At 41.3% G+C, this 14,611-nt stretch overlaps 1 protein-coding gene across 8 annotated transcripts in view; it reads right to left on the bottom strand.

Annotated features, from left to right (window-relative positions):
* ANKRD44 (ankyrin repeat domain 44) overlaps positions 1 to 14,611 on the bottom strand; it is a 320,050-nt gene that overhangs the window by 129,332 nt on the left and 176,107 nt on the right. For all 8 annotated transcript variants that reach the window (XM_067741110.1, XM_067741112.1, XM_067741115.1 and 5 more), the window contains exon 4: positions 12,899 to 12,969. In XM_067741110.1, the coding sequence (XP_067597211.1) occupies positions 12,899 to 12,969 (71 nt within the window). The remainder of the gene's footprint in view (positions 1 to 12,898; positions 12,970 to 14,611) is intronic.

The following is a 14,611-nucleotide window of genomic DNA, read 5'->3' as shown; positions in this document are numbered from 1 at the left end:
AACTTTATACTATAAGACCAATTCATGAGAAATTTGTTTTTTAAAGGTAACAAAATGTGATTGCTCTTAGAGTACCTGCGACTAGGTGAATGAGATATTACCTAGGAGAGGCCCTACTTTTAAACGAATATTTAGGAATGATTTACATTGTACACACAGCAATACTTTAAGCAAAGAAAATATACATTCATATGCCAGTTATGGTTTATATATAAATAAGTGCTTTTGGAGTTTGTGGGGGAAAAATGTATTCTTAAGTAGACAATACTTCTAAAAATACATTTTTTTTAATAAATTTATTTATTTATTTTTGGCTGTGTTGGGTCTTCGTTTCTGTGCGAGGGCTTTCTCTATTTGTGGCAAGCGGGGGCCACTCTTCATCGCGGTGCACGGGCCTCTCACTGTCGCGGCCTCTCCCGTTGCGGAGCACAGGCTCCAGACGCACAGGCTCAGTAGTTGTGGCTCACGGGCCCAGTTGCTCCGTGGCATGTGGGATCCTCCCAGACCAGGGCTCGAACCCGCATTCCCTGCACTGGCAGGCAGATTCTCAACCACTGCGCCACCTGGGAAGCCCCTAAAAATATTTTAATCAGATAAATTTTGGTTTGGTTTTGTAAATAAAATTTTATTGGAACACAGCCTCATTCATTTGTTTACATATTATCTATGGTCGCTTTCAAATTATAACAGCAGAGTTGAGTATTTGTGACAGAGACCACATGCAGCCATCAGAGCTTAAAATATTTACTATCTCACCCTTCACGGAAAAAGTTTGCGGACCCCCTGGACTAGCTCCCTGTTTGAATTACCACAAACTATAAATGATCAAATCTGGTTAAAATAAAATTTTGTTATTTACCAGTATGAAAAAATACTATTTTTAAGTCCAAATAGTCTTTTAAGGAGGGCAGGTCCTATGCAAAGAGTCAGAGGCCTCTGAGTTCAGCTCTTGCTCTGTGATGATGGGTCTACAGTGAATTTTGGGAGGGGGCCAAACAGAGTTGCCTTGCTCTGCATAATAGAGTGGGAAGCGTTTAGAGCTTGGCAAGAAGGAAAGGATGAGGACAGAGAGACTGGAGAGAGGACGTGGCCCTGCGCTCTAGGGAGGAGGTATACATCTGGGTGGGAACAGAGTCAACAGGCCAAGAGGGAAGAGGAGAAAGCTGAAGCATAAACCCAATGAACGCAGCAAGAGCAGGCTTGTGGAGCCAGGCAACCAAAACTTAAATCTCCAGGAATTCTCTGGAATTGTTGGGAGAATATCAGACTTTGAACAAGTGGTTTCCGGTCAGTCATATCCATTTAGAAGGCTAGATGCCCCTGACCAACATCTGGGTTATACCTAAAAAATTAGAAAAGGAAAAGGTTCAAGTTCATTGATCAGATAGGAAAAAAAGAAGTGGGTAGGGTCTCTAATAAATTTCTTTTCATGTGAACTTTACATAATTCCCACGTGAGTGCCCATTTCACCACGTGTCTTTTCTGCGGTACGCGGGCCTCTCACTGTTGTGGCCTCTCCTGTTGCGGAGCACAGGCTCTGGACGCGCAGGCTCAGCGGCCATGGCTCACGGGCGCAGCTGCTCCGCGGCATGTGGGATCTTCCCAGACCGGGGCACGAACCCGTGTCCCCTGCATCGGCAGGCAGACTCTCAACCACTGTGCCACCAGGGAAGTCCACACCATGTGTCTTTTGTACCAACACTCACTTTCACAGTTCAAGGACACTTAGAATAACCGTTACTTTTATTTCTCCAATTTTATAAAATGTTTTAACTTTGCCATTCTCCATTTTTACTTTTATATCTGCTTATATAGTGAATTGAACAGTTTTCATCTTACTTGACAAGAAAGGACTCTATCAAGGAATATTTAGTATACAAAGGAGGGGTTCTTATTCAATTTCCAAGGATTAACCTTTTTAAAAAAAATGAAAATGCAAGTATAAAATGATTACGGAATTAAATTCACAGATATACCGGATATTAGAAGCAGAAAAGGCCTCAGGGGTCATCTGGATTGCCCCCTCATTTGATAGGCAGCTTCATTTTATAGGGAAGATGGCTGAAGATGGTTTGCCAGCCTGGGTTTAAGGGCTCATGCACTTTCTACTAGGTCAGAGCTTACTCAGCACACAGTAACAGCCAAGCACCCTGACATAAATACTTTGAAATGTTAATTCTCCTTAGTTATTTACATTTTTAAACTCTGAAGTTTTAGCCTGACAAACTGGCTTCCTACATTTAATAGAAATGTAATACAATATTTTCACAAAAACGAAGCTTTGATTTAAAAAGACTACAATTTCCTTTTTCAAAGTTGCATTTCTCTTTCAAAAATTTTAATCTTGTAAGCATTTTAACTTGGTTTTAAGAGGAAGTAATTCTATGGCTATTTAGGGAATTACTGATTTTTTTTTTTCATTTTAACATCTTTATTGGAGTATAATTGCTTTACAATGGTATGTTAGTTTCAGCTTCACAACAAAATAAATCAGTTATACATATACATATGTTCCCATATCTCTTCCCGCTGGCGTCTCCCTCCCTCCCACCCTCCCTATCCCACCCCTCCAGGCGGTCACAAAGCACCGAGCTGATCTCCCTGTGCTATGCAGCTGCTTCCCACTAGCTATCTACCTTACTGTATATATGTCCATGCCTCTCTCTCTCTCTCTCTCTCTCTCTCTCTCTCGCTTTGTCACAGTTTACCCTTCCCCCTCCCCATAGCCTCAAGTCCATTCTCTAGTAAGTCTGTGTCTTTATTCCTGTTTCACCCCTAGGTTTTTCATGACATTTTTTTCCTTAAATTCCATATATATGTGTTAGCATACGGTATTTGTCTCTCTCTTTCTGACTTACTTCACTCTGTATGACAGACTCTAGGTCTATCCACCTCATTACAAATAGCTCAATTTCGTTTCTTTTTATGGCTGAGTAATATTCCATTGTATATATGTGCCACATCTTCTTTATCCATTCATCCGATGATGGACATTTAGGTTGTTTCCATCTCTGGGCTATTGTAAATAGAGCTGCAATGAACATTTTGGTACATGACTCTTTTTGAATTATGGTTTTCTCAGGGTATATGCCCAGTAGTGGGATTGCTGGGTCATATGGTAGTTCTATTTGTAGTTTTTTAAGGAACCTCCATACTGTTCTCCACAGTGGCTGTATCAATTTACATTCCACCAACAGTGTAAGAGGGTTCCCTTTTCTCCACACCCTCTCCAGCATTTATTGTTTCTAGATTTTTTGATGATGGCCATTCTGACTGGTGTGAGATGATATCTCATTGTAGATTTGATTTGCATTTCTCTAATGATTAGTGATGTTGAGCATTCTTTCATGTGTTTGTTGGCAGTCTGTATATCTTCTTTGGAGAAATGTCTATTTAGGTCTTCTGCCCATTTTTGGATTGGGTTGTTTGTTTTTTTGTTATTAAGCTGCATGAGCTGCTTATAAATTTTGGAGATTAATCCTTTGTCAGTTGCTTCATTTGCAAATATTTTCTCCCATTCTGAGGGTTGTCTTTTGGTCTTGTTTATGGTTTCCTTTGCTGCACAAAAGCTTTTAAGTTTCATTAGGTCCCATTTGTTTATTTTTGTTTTTATTTCCATTTCTCTAGGAGGTGGGTCAAAAAGGACCTTGCTGTGATTTATGTCATAGAGTGTCCTGCCAATGTTTTCCTCTAAGAGTTTGATAGTTTCTGGCCTTACATTTAGGTCTTTAATCCATTTTGAGCTTATTTTTGTGTATGGTGTTAGGGAGCGATCTAATCTCATACTTTAACATGTAGCTGGAATTACTGATTTTTGTAATCAAAAGAAGTCTCTCTTTTCCTGTATCCCACCTTGGCTAAAAAATTAACAGCTAGGAGTTTGCGCTGACAGAAACTTACAAGGTTAAAAAGAAACTAATGTGGGGGAAGGGAAGCTGAACAATTTCTGAATCAAGAAAGGATACTAAAACAGTACTTTTCAAACTATCTGTGGTGAAGGGACAGTTTTTTTTGAATCATTATTATTTCAAATTCATCATGAGTAATTAGAAGAATAAGAAAATGAAAAAAAGACAAAGAAATTATAAACTCAATTATTTTATCATTTAATTTAGCAGGCATGAAATTACTCTATCAAACTTCTCTAAAAGTTGCTAAATCCTCACTCATGTCACAAAAGGAAAGACAAAAAGACTCAGACTAGTCACAAGCCGCACTGCGGGCAATGCTGCTTCAAAGCCTTGATTTCTTTTTTAATGAACAAGCATGTGTGAGGATTCCGGCATTTCTCCTGAGTGGAGGGATCAGCCTAGTTAGCATTCACCCTTAGGACTGTAGGCCTTGTTGGATTACACTCCACAGTAGGCTGTCCTATATGAGACACAGAAATAACAGGCAGAGGGAGGAACTGTCACGGGATGTGACACAGGAGGGAACTAGAGATGGCATCTGCAGTCATTTTATTTCTACTTTTTATGACTTTCTCCTTTTAGAAAAGGTCACTCCAACCCTGTATAAGAAGTAGAAACATACACTGTGGCACATGGAAAAGATGAGAAGAAATAGGATACATGTGCCTTAAAAACTGGTGCCTCCAATATTTGTTTTTCTTACTCTCAAATGTGCATTGCATTTAAGTGATCATAAATTACTCATGGAAAAGTAATGCTTTATGACTATACAGAGGCCTTGTAGGCATAAACAATGTCAAATTTTATAAACTGTAAGTTGCTTTAGACCAGGGTCTGAGTCTCATACAATTTTCTATACTTGCCACAAAGCCTGGCAGGTATCTGGCACCTAATGTATATTCAATAAATTTGGGTAGAATAAATATATTGGTATAATCATTAGCAAACTCTCTAAGTAATAATATGCAAAAACTAACGTGACTTTTTTTTATATACAGCAGGAAAATTAACAAGACATTTACACGGGCTAAGGTCCCTGAGGCTGCGCTCGAGTCCCGAAGGCATTCACTCTATTAATGTAAAATAATAACCAGTTGGGGATTTTACCCTCTACTGATTATAGTAATTTCATATCCTGTAAGAATTGTATAAATTGGTGCCTAATTTGTTCAAATTATTCTTCTAAAAGTACCTATTATTAAACTAAACTTGCACTTTATTATTATAATTATTATTAGAGTACAATTATTCTAAGAACTAGGAGTACAAAGGGAAGACTTGGGGATGTGAAAGAATTCAAACTGTTCAAGAACCACTGGGGGACTTCCCTGGCGGTCCAGTGGTAAATAATCCGCCTTCCAATGCAGGGGATGCGGGCTTGATCCTTGGTCGAGGAACTAACATCCCACATGGCGCGGGGCAACTAAGCCCGCGCACTTCAACTACGGAGCTCGCCTGCCTCAACGAGAGAGCCCGCGTGCCGCAAACTACAGAGCCCAGACGCCCTGGAGCCGGCGCGCCACAACTAGAGAGAAGACTGCGTGCCGCAAGGAAGGGCCCACACACCGCAGCAAAAACGATCCGGGATGCCTCAACGAAGATCCCGCATGCCGCAACTAAGACCAGACGCAGCCAAAAAATAAAGAAAATAAATAATAAAATAAAATAAATAAGTATTAAAAAAAAAAAAAGAACCACTGGCTTTAAACATTGGGAAGGCCAGATACTAAAGTATTTCCAATCTTTAATCTCTGGTCTCAAAGTGTGGTATGTAGACCACATGCATCAGAATCTTCTTTTTGAAATACAGATTTCCAGGCTCAATTACAGGCTTCATCAAAATCACTGGGGGGTGAGGTTCTAGAACAGGTACTTTGTGTGTGTGCATAATTTTATTTATTTATTAATTGAAGTATAGTTGATTTACAATGTTGTGTTAGTTTCAAGTGTACAGCAAAGTGATTCAGCTATATATATACATGAAATTACAAAATATTGAGTATAGTTCCCTGTGCTATACAGTAGGTCCTTGTTGTTTATCTATTTTATATATAGCAGTGTTAGAACAGGTACTTAACAAGCACTGCAGATGATCTCAATGCACACTAAATCTGAATACTACTCATCTACCTTCTAATAGGTTATAAGATGCTTACTTTCTTCCCATTCCAGGTACGATATATGTTCTATATGTGATCATCATTTTATAATCATAAAGATAATTTATGGAAAGCAATAACATTCAAGTCTCCCATATAATTTTTCCAATTCTCCTGTCTATTAGCATTTAGCCCACCATAATGACACCGTTTGTGAGAGGGAAGGGGAAAATGTGATGTTTAAAATTTAAGCTATAAAATAAAATGCTTCTCCTGATCAGATCTGGGAAACATTTTTATACCTGTCAGACTTTTGTCTGCACAGACGCAAAAATAGATGCATCTTATTAGTTGGACCAGTATCCCTAGGGGTGCCCATGTGATGTGAGGGCAGCAGTGGAGCACGGCAGTTAGGAGAGCAGGTTTTCGGGTTACATCCTCCTCCACTTGCTGGCTGTGGTGTCTTAGGTTTGTTCCTTAACTTCTCTGAGATCATGTTTCCTAAATTAGGATTAATAACGGTGTCAATCTCAGAGAGTGATTCAGAGGCTAAAATGGAATAATGTGCAGAAAGCGCTTAGCACACTGCCTAGCACACAGTAAGCCTAGCACACAGTAAGTGCTCAATAAATGTTCACCGTGACAATACATATTTGAACACAATATCCTCAATTCTACACCCCAAAGACAGGATACAACTATTTTCAACATTTCTAACCACAAAATAGCCTCCAGAACAGAAAAGTGACAAGTTCAGCAAATCCTTTGGTGCTACTCTCAGTTCACTGGAGAAGAAAATGCATGTGTGAAAGGTCAAACACATTTGGACACAAGCCACAGTAGGCTCTATGGTTGTGTACTGGTTGTGTACTGGTTGTCTGCCCTCCACACAGTGTCCAAGAAGGGACACTTTGTACCCCCTTAAGGTCCACATTTAACACTGCGCCTTCCACAGAGTGGGCTTCCATAAACATGTGTCAAACCCTCCAGGTTGGTGTGCATTTCATTCCTTTCCCCTACAGCTGTTCTTTTCCACGGGAAACAAAAAAGCAACAAGAATAAGCTAAACAGGGGAAACGATATGAAATAATTCACAGCAGCACTTCAGATAATTTTCCCTGGCAGCCCCAAATCTTACTCGTGTATGTTATCTAGCATTGCAAAATAAGTTTCCCTAATATTTTCACATGAGACTCTCTTCATTTCTTCACAGCTGTGGGAGCTGTCAGAGAAAGAGGGGGATGAATGGTGACCTGGGCGGGTCAGTGAGAACACAGCACTGGTGGGCTCCGATTATCTGTTTGATGTTTCCTCCCTGGGAATCCCAGGCATGGGGAGCAGGTGGTGGCGGGAGGAGGAGGGGACTGGGCCTAGAAGGGAGCACACAATGCAGCCTGGTCAGGGCCAAGTTAAGTCTTAAAGGTTCATCTCCACAACCCAATCTATTTTGGACAGTTTTTAAGGGATATGACCATTTCTTGATCTACTTTCTTGTCTGCAGAGGAGCTTTTATAATGTCAAGCATGGGTGGATGTTTAATCAGTATTATGACCTGACACTCCTATTGCTATAACAGGCTCAGGAAATGAATTTAGCAAATGAACATTATTTTTCCAGGCATAGAAATCCAAACATGAAATTTGCCTGATGGAAAGAAGGCTCAGAAATGTTGACGTATACTGATAACTTTGACTTAACCTGATATCTTGTTGCACACTATTTTTGAAACTTGTTCTGATTTTGCAGGATCCGGTGGCTTAACTTGCTTTTAGTGCCATGCTCCCATAAACAAACTTCAAGTTAGTTTACCTCGCATGCATGAAAGATGATTACCACCAGCGTTCTCTGTGCTGTATACTAGCTCCACGTTAGCAGTTTTACAGAGAACCAGGTGAACACAGCTTAAGTGGAAAACCCAGTCTTTAAGGAATCACTCAAAAAACAATTGTTTCCTGTGCAGGCTAGATGCTAAACATACAATGACAAGCAATAGGCATGCCACTCATTGCAAAGAACTTACTGCCTAGAAGATCTTTTTAATTAAAACAGAAAAACAATTTCAATGGTAGTTTTATATTGTGCTAAGTTAGCCAAGCTGAGCGACGTTTTGCAGAGTTCCCTCCGCTGTACTGTTCCATTTAGGGTTGGTGCTGGAGAAATCTGCATGAGTTTTGGAAGGCAAACGTGAAACCACAGACTGACTGGCATGTTGGGTGCCAGGTTTGAGGCAGCTTGTGCACGGTGTCACTGACCAGCTGCATCACTGTGTTGGCAAAGGGCAGTACCAGGTTGATGCGTCTTCAGATCCTGCCATATCTTCTTCAGTTTCTCCCATTCCTGGGCCAGGTGCATGCAAGCTCAGAGGTGAAGCACACAGCTTCTTCTACAAGGCACTCACATCCACGATGCAGAGGCAGTGAGAGACAGACAGGGGTTCCAGTTTATCCCTGTTTTCCCCCATTTCATGTTTAGCTTTTCTTTTCAACTGCAGACCCTGCTGGCCTACAGTGACTTTAGGACCACACAGAAACCAAGGGGATAGCCTTACATAAACTTCTTCAGCAGCTCACACAATTGTGTAAGCTCTAGTTCCTATAGTAAATGTCTTATCTATATTTCTCATTGTGGTTCTGCTTCCCTGATTGAACCCGGAACATTGAAGCCCTGAGAGAGATCAATTACCCACATTTTAGAAGCACAGGGGTTTTGAAGACAACATAGAGTTTATAAGCCTTTCAATGAAGAAATGGCTTTTAAAACATATTTGTGTAAGGAATATCACTGTTTGCCCCGTCTAAGCAATAGACAGATGTGCCAGCTCTCTTACTGAACACACGTATCTTCTTTGGCAAGTGTTAGTAGCAAAACTCCAAAAGACCAGCCCAAACCTTCTCTGTTCTTCCCCTCTCAAGCAAGCTTCCCTTTCCCCAGCTATTTTTTAGGGGAGGCATAAAGTAATGGCTATAGGATAGAATTCACAAAAGGAAGGATGGGATGTAGCCAAGATGGCAGAGTGGGAAGACCCTGAACTCACCTTCTCCCAAAGGCACAACAAAATTGCAACTACTTACAGAGCAACTATCTATGAGAATGACCTGAAGACAGCAGAAAAGATTTCCCACAACTAGATATAAAGAAGGAGCAACTATTTATGAGAATGATCTGAAGACAGCAGAAAAGATTTCCCACAACTAGATATAAAGAAGGAACTACAATGAGATGGATGGGAGGGGCTAAGATGCAGTATACTCAGGACCCATACACCTGGGTCAGCAAACCGGAAGTGGGAAGAATATCACAATGGCAGAGGTCTTCCCCAAGGAGCAAGGGGTCCAAGCCACACATTGGGCTCCCCAGCCCAGGATCCTGCATCAGGAAGATGGGCTCCCAGAAGTTCTGCTTTGGAAACCAGTGGGGCTTGTGTTCAGGAGAGCCAGAGAGCTTAGGAACCAGACTGCTCCTAAAGGGCATGTAGAAAATCTCACATACTCCAAGTCCCAGTGCAGAGGCAGTAGTTCAAAAGGAGCCTGGGTCAGACCTACTTGCTATTCTTGGAGAGCCTCTCAGAGAGGCAGAAGGCAACCGGGACTCCATCTGAGGATAAAGACACTGGTGGCAGCCATTTGGGGGAGTTCATTCTACAATGATGTCAGCACTGGCCAAGTGCCATTTTGGAATCCTCCTGATAGCCTATTAGTGCTGGGGGACTTACCTGCCCATCAGCACCAGCCCGACACCCCCAAGGCTGCACAGCTAACTGCTTGGGGAAACTACCCATCCTCCAGTGGGCCCATAGCTACTCCATGAGGCAGAACCTCACAGCCTACCGAGTGGGAGCCAGCCCCGCCTCCCAGCAAACCCACAATAATTGGACCCGCTCCAACAGAGGGGGGCCCACAGCCCAGATGGGGGCACCCCTAGAGCATATAGCTCTGGTGACCAGAGGGAAGCATGCTGTTGGACCCCATAGGGCATCTCCTACATAAGGCCACTTCTCTAAGATCAGGAAATGTAACTGACCTACCTACCACATAGAAATAAACACAGAGAATTAGGCAAAATGAGGAGATAGAGGAGTATGTTCCAAATGAAGAAACAAGACAAAACCTCAGAAAGAGAACTAAATGAAGTAGAGATAAGCAATCAATCCAATAAATAGGTCAAGGTAATGATCATAAAGATGCCCAATGAACTCAGGAGAAGGATGGATGGACACAGCGAGCATTTTAACAAAGAGTTAGAAGATATAAAGAAGAACCAAACAAAGCTGAAGAATACAATAACTGAAATGAAAAATATACTAGAAGGAATCAACAGTAGGTTAGATGACACAGAGGAATCTGGAAGACAGAGTAGTGGAAATCACCCAAGCTGAACAGAAAAGAGAAAAAAAGAATTTTAAAAAATGAGGATAGTTTAAGAGACCTCTGGGATAACAGCAAGTGTACTAACATTTCCAATATAGGAGTCCCAGAAGGAGAAGAGAAAGAGAAAGGGGCAGAGAAGTAACAGCTAAAAACTCCCTTAACCTGGGGAAGGAAACAGATATGCAGGTCCAGGAATCCCAGAGAATCCCAAACAAAGCAAACCCAAAGAGGTCCACACCAAGACACAATGTAATTAAAATGACAAAAATTAAAGAAAAAAAGAGAATCTTAAAAACAGCAATAGCGGGCTTCCCTGGTGGCACAGTGGTTGAGAGTCCGCCTGCCGATGCAGGGGACACGGGTTCGTGCCCCGATCTGGGAAGATCCCACATGCCGCGGAGTGGCTGGGCCTGTGAGCCATGGCCGCTGAGCCTGCGCGTCCGGAGCCTGTGCTCCGCAACAGGAGAGGCCACAACAGTGAGAGGCCTGCGTACCGCAAAAAAAAAAAACAAAAAAAAAAAAACAGCAATAGCTTGCTGGGGGAGGGGGGGGAAGTGGGTGGGGAGGGATGGATTGGGAATTTGGGATTAGCAAATGCAAACTATTATATAGAGAATGGATAAACAACAAGGTCCTACTGTATAGCACAGGGAACTATATTCAATATCCTGTGATAAACCATAATGGAAAAGAATATGAAAAAGAACGTATATATATATACATATATGTATAACTGAATCACTTTGCTATACAGCAAAAAGTAGCATAACATTGTAAATCAACTATACTTCAATAAAATAAATTTCTAAAAATATATTAAAAAATTTTAAATAATAATAAAAAATAAAAGCAGCAAGAGAAAAGCAGCTAGTTATGTACAAGGGATATGATAATCAGCTGACTTTCAGCAGAAACTTGGCAGGCCAGAAGGGAGTAGCACTTTATATTCAAAGCAATGAAAGGAAAAAATGTACAACTGAGAATACTCTACCTGGCAAGGTTATCATTCAGATTTGAAGGACAGACAAAGAGTTTTACAGAGAAGCAAAAGCTAAAAGAATTCAGCACCACTAATCTAGCTTTACAAGAAATGTTCACAGGACTTCTCTTAGTGGAAAAGAAAAGGCCACAAGTAGAAATATGAAAATTATGAAAGGAAAAATCTCATTGGTAAAGGCAAACATAAACTAAAGGTAGTAGATCAACCACTTATAAAGCTAGTAGAAAGGCTAAAAGACAAAAGTAGCAAAATCATCTATATCCACAATAAGTAGTTAAGGGATACACAAAACAAAAAGATGTAAAATATGATATCAAAAACATTAAATATAGCAGGGGGAGTAAAAATTCCGAGTTGTTAGAATATGTTTGAAATTAAGAGATCATCAACATATACATATATGGTAACCACAAGCCAAAAACCTACAACAGATACACGTAGAAAAATAGAAAAGAATCTAAACATAACACTCAACAAAGTCATCAAATCACAATGAAAGACAGCAAAAGAAGAAAAAAAACAAAAAAGAACTACAAAAACAACCAGAAAACAATTAATGAAATGGCATTAAGTACATACCTATCAATAATTACTTTAAATGTAAATGGACAAAATGTTCCAATTAAAAGACATATTTGCCATCCTCACCCAAATTTCCAGCATTCAAAATAAATTCTTTCTTGAACACCTACAATGTACCAGGCTTGGGTTACATCAGGAAACAAAACAAAATCCCTGCCATCATGGTGCTTACATTCCAGTGACATGTTTGCCAAACTCAGCATGTTCAAACAGAAATGATTAACTTCCCCAACCCTTGCTCCTTTGCCTCTGCCTTCCATTGGGTTACCAATGGTAATGGTGTTACCATTCACCCAATGGCTTCTTTTCCATCTCACCCTCACAAGTTCCAAATCCTGTCAGGTTCACAACTTATCTCTGCTGTCAACACTCCCCGCTGCTCAGAGGACACCCAGCCCTCTGCTGTTGGACCCAGCCTCTACTATCAGACTTATCTTCTACTACACCCTGTGTTCCAGCTACATCCAACTGAACCCACCATTCAATCACTTCCATGACCCTTGTCCTACAGCATGTTTCTCCTCCTGCCTCAGCCCTCTCTCCTTTTCCTGGCCTGGTAAGTCCCTATCATCCTCTAAGGACTAGCTCAATTGATATGTCTTCTTGGAAGACTTCATCTATTCAAGAAGACAGTTATTTGCTTCCTCCTCCAATTCAGTTATGATACTGTACAGATCTGCTTACCTGTTTGCACCCCCTTCAGACTGAGAACTCACTGAAGTCAAGGATCACACCGTCCATCTTGGACCACCCCAGTCAGCCCCTAGCACCATGCCTGGCACACAGGAGGTGCTTAAACAAACAGCTGTTCAATTTGGTAACCCTCTTGCATTAGAAGTAAAAGCCTCTTGCTCACCAGTGAGGATCCCTAATTCAGCAGAAAGCATTTTTCTCTTTCTAGGAACTGGAGTTGCTAGATTAAATAAGATAATCACTCACTTCACTTCTGGAGGCAACAGCCCGGTGCAGCGGGGTCAGCCACATGTTGTCCTTGGCATTCACACGAGCTCCTGGAACCAAACAGCACAGGTTAGAAGCATAATGCAATTCTGCTGATGTGAAGTCTGATGCTATATCTTGTGCTCTCGTTTGCCGGGTACAACCAACACATTTTGTTTTGTTTTTTCCTTTCTGTTAGTCATGTGCTTTCTAGCCACCAAACAAGGAGAAGACATTGAATGCAGTAGAAGGAGCAAGGTCAGGAGCTGAGGATGTCACAAGAATCAGGCCAAGACCAGATGAGAAATAACAGTGTCTCACTGGGTAGGAGATACAGTTGTAAGAAAGCTGAGATTCTCCAGAACTATAGAAATGTAGGTTCTGAAGAATGAAGAACTTTTCAGGGGTGTGTATGCGTGTGTGTGTGTGTGTGTGTGTGTTCGTGTTCCTGAATGTTATATTCCTGAATATAAAATATAGAATCATATACATTATTTTATTTTTAGTCATTAAGCGTATTTATCTCACAGGGCACACAACATCCTTCTTGGAAAACTGTTAGCGATGAGCAGCCTTCCAACAAGTGTATATTAGAGGCCAGTGAAGTTGAGTTCCGATGAGATTTGATCTGGGCTAAAGGGATTAGCAGAAATCCGTTTTATCCAAGAATCCCAATTATTTCTCTGGAACTAGCAAAATACTTTGGTAGGAAGAAGCCAGGTTCCATGGAGCTTTTGGACAGACACAACATGAAGCCTATGTAGGCTGCTCACGGCTCGCTCATACTATGGGGTGGGCATACAGGCTGACACAAGAGCCAGAGCCCGGTCATACTCAGGGAGGTGCCCGTGCTCAGCTCCCCGGGAGCCACATCACAATCACGGAGCAGAAGCTCCACAGGAACACATTCCCGGAAAGTAGAGTATGCCCTCCGCCCATGACACCTGCACAGTTCTCCATGCGTACACGTCCACCAAGCTACAACTGAACCACTACAACACCCAATATGAGCTTCCTTTTTTTGGAATCTGGATTTTGATCAGTCTTCTGGTCAGAGATGGAAAGTTTTATAAAAGGACTGCAAAAGGAGAGGAGGAGAAAATATCTATGATATCTTTGCAGATGTAATGAGAGGAGCCTGTTTCAGCCTTAGGACAACAAGGAAGGAAGCTCAAAGAAACTAGAAAGTAAGGCAGAGGAGGGGAAGTGCAAAGGAGGTGGCTCTGAGACAAGGGCCGAGAAAGTGAGTCAAGTGTAAGCAGAGGCTGACCAATCTCTGTGAGGCCAAGGCCAGCTGACAGCTAAAAAACAGGAACCGTGTTCAGAAAAGACAAAAAGGCAGCAGGAGACTTTCATGGATAAATGTGTACTAGAAATTTAATTTAATCATAGAACTTACACTGTTTTTTCTCTTTAACTGAAGAAGAAATACCATCAACCATACTAGTGATAGAAAACAAGAACATAATAATCCCTAAAACAAAGAGAGAGAGAATGTCTCTTCTCCCCTCATTCTGATTTCATTAGTTGGAGGTGGGACCAGGCACAGGTATTTTTAAAAAACTCCCCAGGACCCACGGTTATTGTAATAGGCTATTAAGATTGAGAGCCACCGGTAAATTGTTGCTTAGTTTATCAAACTTAAAATTAGTTGAATCCTAATTCTACTAACTTCATCCAGGCAGCTTACCTGAAAAGGTTCAAGCCCCTTAC

Source organism: Pseudorca crassidens, chromosome 6, assembly GCF_039906515.1.
Source record: "Pseudorca crassidens isolate mPseCra1 chromosome 6, mPseCra1.hap1, whole genome shotgun sequence".
Taxonomy (NCBI): Eukaryota; Metazoa; Chordata; class Mammalia; order Artiodactyla; family Delphinidae; genus Pseudorca; species Pseudorca crassidens.
The sequence above is the reverse complement of the archived record's forward strand: the minus strand, read 5'-3'. Positions and strand labels throughout refer to the sequence as shown.